General features: G+C 45.7%; 1 protein-coding gene and 1 long non-coding RNA gene across 2 annotated transcripts in view; one reads left to right on the top strand and one right to left on the bottom strand.

Annotated features, from left to right (window-relative positions):
• KCND3 (potassium voltage-gated channel subfamily D member 3) overlaps positions 1-16279 on the top strand; it is a 95765-nt gene that overhangs the window by 64926 nt on the left and 14560 nt on the right. The window contains exons 2-3 of the mRNA XM_021377137.1: positions 930-1092; positions 12009-12110. Of these exons, the coding sequence (XP_021232812.1) occupies positions 930-1092; positions 12009-12110 (265 nt within the window). The remainder of the gene's footprint in view (positions 1-929; positions 1093-12008; positions 12111-16279) is intronic.
• LOC110388175 overlaps positions 1-16279 on the bottom strand; it is a 152817-nt gene that overhangs the window by 129778 nt on the left and 6760 nt on the right. The gene's annotated exons all lie outside the window — the stretch shown is intronic.

The following is a 16279-nucleotide window of genomic DNA, read 5'->3' as shown; positions in this document are numbered from 1 at the left end:
AATTACCATCGCTGTCATGAAGCATCCAGTGAGCCAGGGCAGCCAGTCGTACACCTGAGGCCCAGAGCAGACTCAGCACCATGTGTTCCATGGAGGGACGACAGCCACGCTCCTTCCCATTGCGCTAGGGAGGGGCCACAATACAAAGCACATTGGTTTTCTCTACTTAGAGATGATATTAAAGCTGAAGTATAAACTCCTGCAGAAAACTTTTGTAATTTGCAAAATAAAAGCCACAAACTGCAAAAAAAAAGAAAAGCACTCAACAGTGCAGTGATTTGTTACGTGCAACCTGAAGAACCTAAGCCAGCACAATCTTCCATCCACATAAAACGGATTATTTCATCTCTGATTCCGCTGGCTGTATTTAACATACAAGTTACAGCAGTTAATGAAAAGATTGCTGGGTCAAACTCTGTATAGAAGTCTGAACATTTTTCACTTGGATTTATTCCTGAGAATTCATCTATTCCTGAGTTCAGGCTTTGAATGAACCTTCCCTTTCTGAATGCACAGACAGCAAGGGAACTGGGGCGTTTTGAAACAGAAGTGTAAATCAGTCTTCATTTGCAGCTTAATACAAGGGAATGAAAATATATGAACCCAGTCCCGAGCAGACACACAGCATTGTTAGGGCTCATTTACACCGGGAGGTGGGTGCTAACTGAGCAGGGCTGCGAGTGTGTTGTGCTCAGCAGCTCACATCCATTCTGCAGACAGTGCCCTCCATTGGTTTAGCTCAGTTCATCATCAAAGCACGGTGTGAGGCCATTGCTGGGCCAAGAGCGTGGGGGATTTGTTGCTCGCAGGCAGATGTCTCAGCTTTGCTGTCTGGACGTTCACGTTGATGCTCAGAGAACCTGAAAAGGCTTTGGGGGCCATGGCACGTGTCTAAAGGAGGGGTTTCCCCTGTGTGTGTTTCCCTCCAGCTACGGTGACATGGTGCCCAAGACCATTGCCGGGAAGATCTTCGGCTCCATCTGCTCGCTGAGCGGGGTGCTGGTCATCGCCCTGCCCGTTCCCGTCATCGTCTCCAACTTCAGCCGCATCTACCACCAGAACCAGCGGGCCGACAAGCGCCGCGCACAGAAGGTAAGCTGGCACCGGGCGAGGGACCAACAGTTTGCACACAACCATGGATGGCATTACAAAGCAGCTCCAAAAACAGCTCCAGGTCAGTGTTTTTGGTGGAGGCTGCTCCGGCCAGGCAGCACGTTGAAGTTTTGTCCCAATTCACTTTTTCCTTTATTCATTGGACCGTGCTCCAATTGATGGCGAGGAAACGGAGCACCAAGTCCGATGCCGATATGATTGATTGCAGCTTTTATAAAGTCCGCTCTATTGATACGCGGTGTATAATTTCCCCCATTTGAATTTCTAATTCCCCTGATATTGGATTAATTTCTGGGCTAAGAAAGTTTTGTCAAGTCACAAGTGTGACTAATTTTCACATGAACTCCACTGCACGAATACTAAAGAGAGCCGGGGAGCCGGCAGCACGCGGACGGCCGCCTCTCTGGGGACAGTCAGGATGAATGCAGAATCTGCTTTGGTAACAGACTTGTTCCAGCATCAACCCACAGTGATTACAATTCTTCTTCGGGCATAGGAGAAGTTTAGTGATAGTTAGAACTCCGTCCCCATCTAATTAAAGACACAAAGACGCTTATGTGGCTTTTTCAAGACAGCTGGATACAGCGCTTTCTCAGTCCCTGAATACATCCCCCTGCTCGTTATAAGCAGAGTTTAGGACACAAGGCTTTGAAGAAATAGCACAGACATCCTTCCTAAGTTCCCGGTGTCCTAAATAAATTCTTCTTCTCCTTTACTTGAGGATTACATTACGTTAAGGTATCATTATAAACTGAACTTCTTCCAAAGCACTGATTCCAAGAATCGTAGCTGTGACAAGAGAGTCTGAAGGCTGGCCAGGCTACGGCTCTTTTTGTTGGTGGTGTGAACTCAGATTGAAGTTGCCCAGTGAGAAATAATCGAGGCAAAAGTATTTGAGCATCCAGATGGGGGGCACAACAGTGAGAGCTGACAAATGGGGTGCAAGTAAGAGGAGCGGGGGTGGCTGTTATGGCAGCCAAGGAGAAAGGTTCCTTGAAAAGAAAGGGGGAAGGGCAGAGAGCAAAAACAAAGCCACCACCACCGTGATTTAGTCACCGCGGAGGTAAATTATTCCTTGCCAAACCTGCACTGCAAGAAAATTAATTACAGGGAGATCTGGCAATCTTAATTTATTGTGCTGTGTCATCAAGGTTTGTTCTCTGGCAGGCAGCAAGGACCCGGTCACTCTGAATGGGAGACAAATTGATCATGTCTGACAAGGTTCGCTTTGGTAAAATTGTGTTGGTTTTTTTCTCCCCCCCCCCCAAAGACTTTTTCTTCCCCTTTTTCACTGATGTGCTAAGAATAGACCTTCCTGACATTGAAGTGATGCCGTTCTTTACTGAATGTCACAGCCTCTGGTTTTAAAGGAGAATTTGACACTTAAGAGGCTTGACAATTGAATGAATTTGTAATTAAGGTAGTGCTGGATCAAGGATCTGGTGCTGGCCTGAGGACGGCTCCTCGTGCCTCTCAAGCACAGAGAGAGAAGGCAGAGCAGCTGGGGGCGGCTGCTGGGCACTGCTCCTGTAACTGCAGTACAAAAACCAAAGCAGTTTATTGCTTACAAGTTAGAGACTGTGTAAATTACAAACTACCAAAACTACAATGCTACTCCCACCTGAGCGGGATAGTAAAGAATCTCTCGTGGCTGAGAGATTGCCAGAAATACAGCAGTGAGAAGAATAAATGTGGGCAGAGAGCTTGGAGCAGCAACATCCCAGAAGGGCACTTTGCTCTCCCAAGGTTTGCTGCAATGTTCTGGACTCTGAGATTGCCAGAAGTCTGGTGAGGGTGATCTGCCTTGAGCAACCTCCACCTCCCTTGGGTAAGAACAAAAGAAAAGCAAACCACCACAGGAGATCACAGCAGCGGCCTCCTGCACAATGAAGTACGCTCCTCACATTTGTGCAGCGGAGGAGGAAGCAAGGTGAAGGTTCAAGTGCTGTGGAAAACCCTTTCTGAAGTGCATTTATGCTTTAAGAGATCTGCAAGTCGAGCCCAGACACTGCAGAGGCCGATGATCTCCAAGGGATCAGCCCGGCCTTAGCGGTGCATTTCTCAGGGCTGAAACTGAAGCCGCCTTCTTCTAGGAACACAGAACGTGAGAAATCACAGCGCTCGGTTTCAGATCTGCAGTAAAAATGCTTTTGAGGACTGTAGTTTCTCAGTCTATTCAATTCATTTTCTTTATTATCCGGTGCCCTCTGATCCCGTGAGAACAGACAACGTACTGAAAAAGCCTTGAGAAAGCCTTCTCATTTCATCCCGTAAGCGATCTGTTTCCAGAGAAGAACCGGAGCCCCCGACTTAGGCAAGGAAAGGGCAACCTGGGCAAAACCATTCTGCAGAACAGCTCTCACATACAGCTGCAACACGGGACTGAACGCTGCAACTTCGGCTGGCAAAAAGCGGACGTATAAACGAGGTGAGACGGAGGAGCGGACACGTTGCCTGGTGGGTGAATTAAAGCGTTCCATCACACAACCAATAGCAGCAAAAAAAGGGACGCGGGGCAAGGGAAAAGCCGTATCTTTTCAGATGGAAGTTGACAAGAGGAAATAGATGGAGGAAGGTTACTCCAGAGCACAGAGCTCCTCGTGAGATGGTTGCGCGCACCCAGCTAGGGCTGCAGGCGGATGCAGAGGTAACTATGGAGATGCTGAGAGGGGCTTCAGCCACGAGGAAGGGAGAGTGAGGACGCAGATCTCTCTGATGGAGGCACGTTGGAAACAGCCTGTTCCAGAGCCGCCGTCGCTCCCAGAGGCACAGGAAGCAGGCTGCAGCCGCAGCGCTGCCAAGAGGGAAGGAGGTGACGAAGAGAATGCTCAGTCCCAGATTTATGTCATCATCTCACCCATGAGAAAGACGGCCCACACACCCGTCAATAACAGGGCCATTATAATAATTGATTTTCTACAGAGCATGGGAGTCAGCTTTGAAATGTTCTGTTTCTCAGCTGACGCCCTAAATTTTGGAGGTGGGTTAGCGAGCTTCATTCAGAGCGTGGAACAGAACGGCCAGAAAAAGTGAGTGGAGCAGAGCTGTGAGCTGCCTGAGCAGAGCTCAGCGACAGAGCATGACTCAGTCCCAGCAGGGGATGGGGTTGGGAACTTCAGGAGGGAGAGAAACAATAAGGTTAAATCTGGAGCTGGCTGACATTTAAAAAACATGGGTTTTTTTCTTTTTTTTTTTTTTGTGGTGTTTTTTTTTTTCAACCACAATGAATCTGCGTGGAATATGTTTTCGTTGTTGTTGATATTTAACAGTTACCGACAGGGAGAAAAGACTTCTTGTTTTGGTTTTCAGGGTTTTTTTTTGTTTGTTTTGTTTTGTTTTTGTTGTTGTTGTTGTTTTTAAAAGAGATTTCAGTTTTTCAGGGGTCGGTAGGTGTTCGTTGCATCCCCTAATACAACTCAGGGGAAGGAACAGAGCAACCAGGCAGCCAGGAGCCCCTCCTTGCCGCTTGCTTTCCTGGCTGTTACGAAAGAGGAATTTTCCACCAGTTCAGCCAGTTTGAAATCCCTGGGTGCCAAATTACATAAGACTACTTAGATGTAACCACCCCATCCCCTGAAAGCAGCGATTGAAATCAGCGAGCTAGAGCTTATAGGTTTAGCCTCCGAAGCAAGCCCATTTATCTAAACACCGAGCCTGTTGTCGATAGTGGCCCGACGCCCAGCTTAAATCATTTCCACGGATATCCAGAAGCCTCTCTGCGTTTGTTTCAAGCCTTGAGGCCCTTCTGTGTCACATCTCAGCCGTAATCAGGTAACAGCCGCAATGCCCAGGAACCTGACGCACGCATCCCGGGGGCTGCTCCCTGCAGGAGGTGCCCGCTCCCACCTGTTGGAGCCGGGCTGTGCGGCAGCTCTGGCCAGATGGCTCATTATGTAGCACAGTCGGTAGGATTTGTAATGGCTGAGGTTGCCTGCTTCATCCCAGATGTCTAAATAAATGCAGTCTGAAATTGCCTTGTCAAGGAGACCAGCGTGCAAAAGAGTTCAGCCAAAAATGTCATCAAGCTTTGGATGTGGGTTCTAGAGATCAGAATCTTCGCTGCTACCTCTGTGAATTACTTATTTTCCTGTTGCACTTAACTAATGCAGAATCAAGTGTGCTGAGTGCTGTTTAGCTTCCACGCAGTCCCATCTATGCACTGAACACAACACCCCTGTGCCAACTACAATACGTGGTTATGCCTAGATTAAGGACATGGATGTATCCACAGGCAATAAAGTGGGTAGCAATGGAAGTAAAGCTCATTGCCATTGCTCATTTGTACCACGCCAGCGATTAACAGATGAAGAGCAACATTTGTCCCTGAGACACGTGGTGCTGAGACGGCAGCAGAGGGCTCTCAGTGCCCCGGCCACGTCTGTCGGATGGATGGGAAAGCCCTGCAGCCTGCCAGCACGTCGCTCAGGTCCTCTGCAGCACTTCTCTGCAAACACTCCCAGATGTCTTTCACAGCCCAACTTGAAAAGTCCCAAATCTCATTATTCCACTCCTCCCACTCCACCCAGCAGCCGTGGTTGGCAAAGTCTGACTCAGAACACATCTTTGTTGTTCGGAGGTCATGAAAACCCAATCAACCAGTAGCAGAGGATATCTGCAGCATCGGCTCAGGCTCTCAACCAGCACAAGGCAGGCCCTTTCTGGGCACCACCAAGAGCCTGCCATCCTCTTTTGTCTCCCCACCACAGCCAGTCTCGTTGTTTTGACAAACGCGGATGCTGCAGCAGCGTCACCTCCCATTCCTCCCTCGCTGTGACTCAGGTTTTCTTAAGCATAAAACTGGGATTAATCCACTTCTCTTCCTGGCTCAGTGGCTTCTTGCTGTTAGTTCATGCGCACACATAGGGTTATAAAACAAAACCCTATCACAAAACCATCTCACAGCAATACTACCCATGCCCAGGATTTTACATTTACATATCAGAGCTGCTGCAAAGCACTTCTCCCAGCCATCCCCAGCAGCAAGCAAAGCACCAGGAGCATGCATGCAACTTACTGACAGCTTTTAGAAAATTTTATGGGGAAATCAGGGTCTGCCTGCAAGCACTGTGCAGGGGGAAAGTGGAGCTTGAGTCACCACGCAAATTGCTCCGTCAGAAATAGTTTCTCTCGTCTCTCTTTGTCGCAGTAGAGAGAACTCTTCTATTTACTATGCAGCCCACTGCCTGCCGGTAATTTGAGCCACCTGTTCCCCGTGTAAGTGCAGCCATTTAGACCGAACTCAGCATTAACTCTGAACAAATACAATAATAAAGAGTAATTCTACGCATTGTCCGGGAGCTCCAGCATCCACCGCCAGCGCATTTCTGTCCACATATGAAACATCCGTTGGTTGGTAACTGAGTCAGGACAATTAGGAGCCATTCTGGTAGGAATGTGCAACAATGCTGGAATGCACAAACAAGGGCCAGAGAAGCAAGTAACCATGACAACTGCAGAGCTTTCTGCTGACAAACCAGAGAGCGCTCCAGCACCCGATATAGCACGAGGAGCAGGTTTTTCCCTTGATGTTTGCCAAATCAAGGCATGTCGCCAATGTTTTGTGGCTGTCAGTGTGAAGACGTGAGCTGTGACACACATTCTTCTATAAGCCTTCATTTACCAGATGCGACCACGGGATGGGTTTGTCAATAAAGAGCAAGCACAAGAAAGAGAACGGTCTACGCAGAAAGAAAACGTCAATACAATGGCAACTAATTAAACCTGGTGATAAATACATGCAGGCTGGAAATCAGAAGACGTTTTCTAGATAGATGAATGAGGTTCTAAAATAGATGCCCCAAAGGAGTAAGAGCTTCACTAATGTTCATCCAGAGCTGAAGTTCATTGTGAAAACGTACAAAAGGAAGTGGACAGCAGGAGGGGACCGGCCTCGGTGCTCCAGGGACTTCCCGACCAATGTTTGTGTCCCAAATCAAGTTTTGTGTAATGTGACTCTTTCCAAAGTTCCATTTCATCAGCCAGAGGACCTATGGCCAGTACGGAAGTTGAGATCCATTAAGCTCCATATTCCGTGCATTGTTCTATAAATAGATTGAAAATCATGTTCTTCAGCATTGGAGAAAATTAAGTGATAACACCTGAAATGACGTTCCGTTGCTTTAATGGTGCCAAGGGTAAGGTACAATTAAAAGGAGAGCTAAGGAGCTGGGGAGGGGAACATTTCATCTCTGGGTAGTAATGAAGAGGTCCAAAATAAGATCAAGGTCTGACTGTAAGAGGGTCTATCAAATTGTAAAGGGATATAATGAGTTCTACACAGTCTCATTTTCATAGGTAGTGCTACAACATACCCCCCCAAAGCATGCGACAGAATATTTAAACTTGCCTCAAAAGCTGTTTAATGTAAAGAATGTGGAGGAATTAAGTCCAAATGCACATGCTTCCTTAAAAAACAAACAAAAAAAAACTTGAAGCGATAGATTATCTGCAGAAATCAACTCTTCTAACTCTGCAGTAACTCCATTGCCTGCCTATTGCAACAGCCAGACAGAACAAGGGTTAGGAGAACAGCCACTGGTACTTATCATACGGGCCATTTGCTTTTTAAGCAGCTGTTATTTCACACCCTCTTCAAATGCATGTAATGACCTGAGTCCTAATCTGGCAGCCCAGCCTGCTTCCAAGCTCTGTTCAAGTTGGCACAGCAGCTTCCCAGAGCCCTGAGTAGGACAGATGAGCATCACTTGGCTGTATTGAAGAAAGCGCTCTACGGGCAGTAGATTCATTTCATTTCCTGACAGCTTTAATAACAATATTTAAAAAACAAAAAAATGTATTATTTTTTAAAGGAAGAATTTTCTGTTTTCCACACGGCAAAGGAAAATTACTACAACAGGCTGGGGGGGGTGGCTAAGCTATTCTCCATCAGATAAAAGTTTAATCCATTCCCTTCTCAAGTTACACATATGTACTGAGCTCCTGCTCAGAAATACAAACCTGTGTCATTGCTGAACTCCTTTCAAATTTTGTGCTAGAACTAGGTACCCCAGACAAGATCATTTCAGGAAGGTGAGAACATAGCTACGAGAAAATATTTCATGCCATTCCATATTTTGAGCCCCACTGTTAGGTCTGCAGAACTCCATTTAAACGTGCATTCTGCTTTTCAGCTGTTCCATATCCTAAAACTCACTGTGTTCTTTCCATCTAGAACGTAAGTGCAAACCCAAGGTAGCCACAGATGCAGACAAATGCAAGAAAACGGAGCATTTACTGCATGGCTGTGATACTGGACCTTGGAAATAAAAATCAAAAGGATTCTGTTGATTACTTTGGAGAATAGCTTCATTTCAGCCTTCAGAGACCAGCGGTGCACATACATTGCACCACTGGACTGCAGCTGTCACCAACAGCACCACTCATACACAAATAACTAATAGCTTAGGAGGAAAACCATGAAGCACTGTTAATCGTGCAGCACAGTGGCACTTTCTGCCAGAAATGCTTAGACTGGCTTTAGCAGACAAAGCGAGATAGGAAGGATGATGCTAACAGCAGGGCAGCCCACGGAGGGAGCAAGGTGCTCCACCGCCTTGCTCAGAGGCAAGGAAGATCTGGAGAGCTGAAGATGTCTGGCAAATGTGAAATTATGTCATAGGTTGTAACTTAATAGTTTATAATGCCACATAAATCAAGAGTGAACGTCGTCTCCATAAGTACTGGATGAAAATCATTAATAAATAATAATTAGCTGTTTCCTGGGCCTGCCATCTGGTAAGCATTTCTCCTAGCCTGCAACTCCCGCTTCTTTCCTGCTCCAAAGCAGCTAGAAGATGAAGACACGCCATTTTTTCTCTCCTTTGCTAGTTCCTTTGGGAAGTGCAGGTACCCAGGGTGCTGCCAGCCCCCTACATCACCCCATCGTCTCACGTGCACAGGGCTCCACAGATGCTTATCCCAAATCTCCTTCCTTACAAAGCAGCAAGGAGCCAGAAGTTATGGAGACCTGCCTTCCATCCAGCTCTCAGGAACACACATGCACCAGGACAACCAAATTAATCATTCTAACCTGTAAGTGGCTGTCATTAGTATTATTATTTTCATCATAGAAATTATCTTCCAGATTAGGTCATATGCATTTTGAGATCCTGCGGTTTCCTAGCAACTCCTCTTACCACTTTACATGCAGACACAGTGTGCCGCTTTCTTTTCCTTTTTTAGACTCTTGGTGCAGGGGTTATATTCAGTAACAGTGATCTCAGGCCTGGCCCTAACAACCTTTAGTCTGTCATATCCGTGGGTGAGATGCAGAAGGCAGCTACCCCCACCACCAAGGACACTTGCAGCAGACTGCCCGAAAAGCCACCAGCACTAGTGTCCTGCAGAGCCATGTGAACAGAGGGCTGAGATAACAAAGCCATACCCACAGGTGTTACAAACCAGCACAATTTGGAGGAGCCCATCGAGCCTAATGCTCTCTAGGTTAAATACAGGACAGGGCAAAGCACAGGGTTCCCTACAAAACACTGCTCAGCAAAGCTTGCATGGGGTGCCCTAAGTGCAAGGCTTCTGCTTCTGTCATTTGCTCCTCACCTACTTGTCAGAGCACGCCTGTGCTCTCAGGTGCAATCAAAATCCTGCACCAACATTAAGTGTGCACCAAAACATCACGGAAAGCTCGCACCACTTGGTTGTCACGCTTTCCAAGCAAAGCACGCTTACACAAACAGGTATTCACATAAAAACTATGAAGTATGGCTTTCATGTTGTTTCTAGTCCAACTGGGGAAATTGTCTGGAGGGCCAAACCAATTTTAGGCACCAATTTTAATTAACTTCTCTAGCTGACTTAATCAAGATATCTACCAAATTTAATCACGATGCAGGCACGGTTAGGTGATGTGACTCTCCTAGACAGCCTTCTGTGTGAAGAAAATAGGATTAATTTCTACCCTGCCCCACTGACATTTTTTAAAATAACAACGTCTGTTCTAAACTACAAAAGCTATGGGGTTTAATTATTCAGATAGCTAGTGGCCCTGTTTCAAAGAAGAAAAGAGAACAGACCTCAGAAACGAACCGTCTCCAGTCCACGTGGAGTACAGCTATTAATATTTGATCTCCTGCTAGCCTGGAGGCAAAGGGAATAATGTTCATTACAAGAGCCTAAGACTGAATCCACTTTAACAATTGACTGAACTGACGATGATAGCAACCGAAGGCGACGATGAAACCGTTCCCACTATGTGCGAGGTGCCTAAGTTGGCGAACTTGTACTTCCTGCAGCAAAAGGAGCTGATGTTCTGTCAAGCCCAGAAAGGAAAAGGAAAGGAAGTCTTCTGGAAACAAACAGACTTCTTGCGTCTCTCCATCTGGTACTTGGGCGTCTGAATCAGAAAGCCCTTCTGAAGGCAGAGGTTTTAGTCTGGAATGAGTGATCCATCCAACTTAAGAAATGCAAACTGCTCAGCAAGAGGCTCAGGCAATGCCTGTCTGCAGTCTGTGCACATTTCGATGCAGAGGCCAACTTCTGTCCAGGTCCTAAAGCAAGAGCAATTAGGAAAGTCCTCAGAAAAACTGAAGAACCGATTGCCCGTTCTTGTTGCATCTTCAGGACAGATTAAATCTCAGACATTTCACTCTCGTGCACTTGGAGTTCTAACGTTAAGATGGGACAATGAAATCTAGGTGAAATACAGGAAAGAAATTCAATTTTGGATGTCCCCATTTTGGGGTGTCAAAAAGCACTTTTTAAAGCATGCCTATTTTTCAGGCCAGTCATAGCCTGTGCCTCCTAATTAAGGCTGCCAACCAGTATCCTGCACATGTTGTCTCCTGAGAAACTGCCTGCTGAAGCAGATGCTCTTAAGGTTCAACAGATCTTCCAAATACCGAGGGCCAGAGTCACTCATGCATGTACATTAACAGAGCTCCTAGAATTATTACACTCTCTGGACCCACTGCAGATATTTGCCTCTTGGCTTTACTCTTCATAAAGTATATACCCATTAGCACCTCTAATTAGAAGGGAAAAAAAAAATCACGAGTTCCATGTTATTTAAAAGATTATGCAGCATTTAAAAAAATACAGCACAATGTAATTATTTTTAATAGCCATAGCTATTTCATGTATTTACTTTTAATGGTGTTTGAGTCATAAATTAACAGCAGAAAAGAAAAAGGCAAATCAGCACTTGACAGAGAAGCATACAGCATTTGAAAAGATTAACTGGGAAGCTAAAAACCTGAGGGATCAAAAGGGACGAGGGCCTTATTAGCTTTTCTTTCTTGTTTTGATCCAGACTGTTTATCATTTAACTTGTCCCTCTGGAAGTCAGGAAGGCCAGGGGTAAATGAAAGTGAGAAGGAGTGTTGATGCAGGATGACTTCTGTCAGTTGGAAAAGAGATGCATGTTTTTGGACAAAGTCCTACACTATCAGCTACCAAAGTTAATGAACTAACACTGTCGGTGTAGAGGACAAAAGGAACAAATGAAGTGCCTTTCTGCTGCAGGATGAGGAATGCAGACTTTTTGCTGTATTTCCCAACATTAAGTCAACAATCCACGCCACTCAAGTGGTCAGGGGAGGAAGTTACCAAATGTCACTCAGCTCAAGACAAGTGTCTTCAGTTGCTATGCGTATTACCCTCCTAAAAAATGACTGATAACTTTTGAAAGAACAAACAGATCGGCAGGAACCTTTATCTTATCTCTGGAAAGGCCATTAGCATTGGCAGATCACATTCTTCAGCTATTTGTACTCAGGCAGGCAGACCAGTGCCAGCTGTTCACAGCCGCAGCCTCATCCCATGTACTCCTGTTTCTCATCCCCAGGGCTTTTCAGGTACAGAGAGACCCTGAAACGTCCTTTGTCCAGGTACAGCCAGCACATGTGTGCCAGCATCTAACTGGAGCTTGTTTGTACCTTTTGCAGAAAGCCCGGCTCGCGAGGATCCGGGTGGCCAAGACAGGCAGCTCCAACGCCTACCTGCACAGCAAGCGCAACGGCCTGCTGAACGAAGCCCTCGAGCTGACGGTGAGTGCTGAACCCCATCCCTGCTCCTCCCTCCAGGCTCCCTTCTCTCCCCATTGCCACCCAAACCATTCATTACTCAGCTTGGCAGCCCCACACACCAAACGGCATTACGGCCTAGCAGCCCTCATGTACCGTATAGGCAGTGTGGAGGGTTACTGAACTGTATATGATGTTTTCCTCTCATCGAGCACAATTCCTTGGGCTTCCTCTTGAGCCAGGGAAGGATCTGGCCTTCCACCACGGACCAGCTTTGCAGTTCCCTCAGAACCTGGCACGATGAAGCTGTTGGATTTATACTGCTTTATACCACCCAGCACCTGCCCATGCTAGAAATATCCCCATTCTTTCAACACACAGTTATTTATTTATAGAAGTCTCTCTCTAATACAGACCATCTCATCGTGCCCAACAGGACAGGAAAACATTCCCTAGCTCCTGTTTCAGGCAGTTTGGAGTTAGGTTTATTTTTAATAGAAAGGCATCTGGAGGCTAATATTAGCTATTCAGGAGAAAAAAATTTAAGTGCGTCAGATTGCTCAGCAGAATTAGTGAAAACGAGAGGAGGTTATTACATTAAGCCTGATCAACACCAGAGCCGGTATTAGCACATTTCATGGATTCCATTTCAAATAAATCAGCCTTTCTTGCATGCGGGGAGCAAAGAGCGAGATGAAGAATGTCTAATTGAGTCACCCTGAACTCGTTCATGCATCCACACTCGGGGCCTAATCCTTCAAACATTTCCTATTTTCCCTGGCATGCATCCTCGCCAGGGCGTTGGCATTTGTAAAACCAAAACTGAAAACCCCTTTCAGCTCCTGCTGCTACAAGATCCTCCCTAGGACCCGAGCCCATTCCTGCCCAGTCTCAGCATGCAGTAGCAAGTTGTGCATCACCTCATTTTGCACGAGGGATGCTACTCTGTGTAGACGGGGATAATGGAGTTGGGTCCTTTGCAACCGGAATGGCTTTTAAGCAGACCCTACCAAAGCACTTTACTTGAAGCACGCATTTGGAAGGCAGGATCAGCTTCTGTTCTCTCCTCCAAAACACGTCCTGACTGCACTTCCAGCATCTCCTGCTCAACAAATGACAGAGACACTCAGAAAATCGGCAGAGCTGCAACCATATGCTGCTCTTGAGTAGTTCAGGGAAAGTTTCTGCATTAGGAATATATTGAGACCAGGAAGACAGGTCACTCACAGTTCACAGCCTTATTCCCCATACAGGAAAGGCTTGGGAGTAGGACAGCTCAGATCACTATTTTATTTCCCAGGAACATACAGAAAGAATTGACTATAAGTTTAAAACTTCCTTTTGTGCTTTACATTCCTGGTTTTTAAAAGTGCCAGAGGAGATTAGCATGGATGCTCAGTTTTCACTCGATCTGCCAGCCTGTCATCCCAACGTGAATCTCCTCACATCTCTCACTAACCAAAAATCCCTACCAAGACCCCTCACAGAAGAGCAGCTGACACACCAATGCTTAAATCCAAAATACACAAGGTTACAATAAATATTTGGTTGAATGGGTTCATTTCCTGGCACTTGCCCAAAAGTAACTGGAAAAAGGGTCATTGTTTGGCTACAAAACTATTGTACACATAGGAAGGATAACAAAAACATTTCTGAAGAGGCTCTGGAAGATTTATTTTGCCCATTAAAAGTTTAATTTAGATATATAGTAGCACCTAGAGCAGGTATTCCCAACTTTCCTGGGTGCAACTCGCTTCCTGGTGGACCCGAAGCTCTCAGTTCCACCACAACTCCCCCGCAGTCCACTAAGATCCAGGACTTCCACTTTGAAAAGCACTGACTATTGCATAAATTTCTATTATTAATAACAATAACATAAGAAAATATCCCCACCCTAAGGAACTTCTTGTTGAAATAGCCAAAAGCAAAGACTAAGGGGGAAGGAAGAATTGCCATCTGCCTGTGACATACAAGAAATAATTTACTAGAACAAGACACCTGCCAAAGCCATGCCTGGCATCTGCACTACCACCAGGAAACAAGCTCTGGCTACCTGAGGGCCACGCTCACACCTAGAGCATGATCCAAGCTGTGTCTCTCCACCCACAGACAGCAGCATTATTTAACTACAGAACTGCAGAGGATCCTTTGTTGTAAAGGATCTTACTTCTCCCTTCAGCTCTGCAAGTCAAGATTTTACGTCCTTCCACTTCATGGCAGGATAACCAACTATTCTTAAGAGAGTACAAAAAGTGAATGACAACATAGCCTAGCTAGACACATTTTTAAGCTGCAAAAACACGAAGGAATGCGACTTCTGTCGTTGCTATATGAGAAGCCAAAATATTACCTACATACTGTGCATAACCCTCAGCCAAATTAGCATCCCACTGCTTCGCTGATCAGGTACACATCCCGTTTTGATCCCTTGCCCAGGACTCGTGCTAGCTGTGATGGCCTTACATGGCCAGACTGCCATAGGGTTGCTTTGTTACCCAGCAGTATTTCCAACTGCAGTTATGATACGGCCACGGCGAGATAGTATCCCTTTCCTCATTAGCAATCAGAGAATATTGCAATCAAGGTATTTTTTTTTATTTTTTTATTATTTTTATTTTATTACAAAAACACCCTGCAGTCTGACACCTCGAGGGTTTAACCTAGAGAAAAAACAAACACTTGCCTTGCCCTAAAACGTATCCTGGCTGTGACTCTGCAGTCTAACTAATAAACTGGGGAAAGAAGGGCTGTTCAAGATTCCAGAACACGTGCCAGAATTTCCTTTCATTAGCACAGAATGAGCACACTGACACCATCTTTCAAGGGAACAGCATGTCTTCAGCCCGTGGCCTTCCATCAGAGTAACGAACACATGAAGGAAAGGATTGATCCAAGGACAGCAGCAGGAGGAAGTTCTGCTGCTAGCAAGAACACAGACTCTTGCTTCAGAAACGTGGATTTGTAGCATTTTGCATTTGCCATCTAGACACCGAGTACTCGGAGCTTTTTCTTCTCATTTAGAGAGCTTTTTAGTGGGCTTTATGTCAGAAGTGCTCGAGGGATGGTGAGCTTCTTCCCATGGCAGCAGCCTACATATCCTCTTAGCGCTAATCTCTTTGTACAGCTAGCTGAAATTCCCTTTTAGCTAAAGAGCTAGGCTGTGTATATCCTGGAAACAGTAGGTTGTGGGGTCCTGATCCTTTCCACAACCAGAATCTGCTAAGCCATAGATAAGCATTATGGCCACTCTCACGGCACAGGCAGCCTAACCACCAAACCAGCTCGTCTCAGTACACCAGAGTCCAATTTCATGTGCTGAAGCACTAAGTAGAAGGTAAAATGGAAGTACCTTGGATATGAGAACCAATGCTACAATGCGTTTCAGTCTCCCTCAAAGCAACCAACAGCTCAGTGAATGCCTTCATTCAACAAACTGAATGGGAGCTGGCATCAAACCCTTGTAAAACTGGCACCCCAGCTCAAACAGCAATCCATCCCTCTCCTCCCCCCCAGCGTTTTCATTACAGTCAGACTTTTCTAATGAAGACACAGATTTTGTTTGCCTGCAGAAATGTGGGTACCACTAATGCAATCTCTATAGGCACACAGTCCTCATGGTAGCATCAAAATGTCTGCTGTTTGTGCAGTGTTTGGCATTGCTGTTCAAGGGGCAGTACTTCCTGCAGATACTAGGTTGCTCTGAATGGTTTCTGTTTCTGAAAACATTGATCTGGCTGAAGAAAGGTGAAAGAAAGATAAGGAAGAATCATACTCAATCATATTCTTGGTCACTGCCATCCCTTGATCCATTTCCATCAGTGGCAAGATTGGCCTTGTAATGGAAGACAGAGGAAGAGACTGAACTTTGCCACCAAAGTCTGACATTTGGCTTCCTTCTTCAGTCAGAGATAGGAAAGCTTTGTCTTTGTCTCAAGCAAATCCTCATATAAAGATACTTTTGCAATATCTGCTTTTCCACTCTCATTTTTCAGTGTTTTAGTGCAGCCTCATATTTGCTTTAGGGCTTACAAGGACCTCCTTGGGAGATATTCCAACACAGACTTAGCAGAGTCGGTAATCTCAGCAGGGTAGGAACAGGACCTGCTTGATTTGTTAGCTCACCAGGAGAATCATTAATAAGAAAAATTCAACTGAATTTTTTTTAGGCTACTCCTAAAAATACTTATGGGAAT

This window comes from Numida meleagris, chromosome 25, assembly GCF_002078875.1.
Source record: "Numida meleagris isolate 19003 breed g44 Domestic line chromosome 25, NumMel1.0, whole genome shotgun sequence".
Taxonomy (NCBI): Eukaryota; Metazoa; Chordata; class Aves; order Galliformes; family Numididae; genus Numida; species Numida meleagris.
Note: the sequence above shows the minus strand (reverse complement) of the source record. Positions and strands in the feature narration are given on the sequence as shown.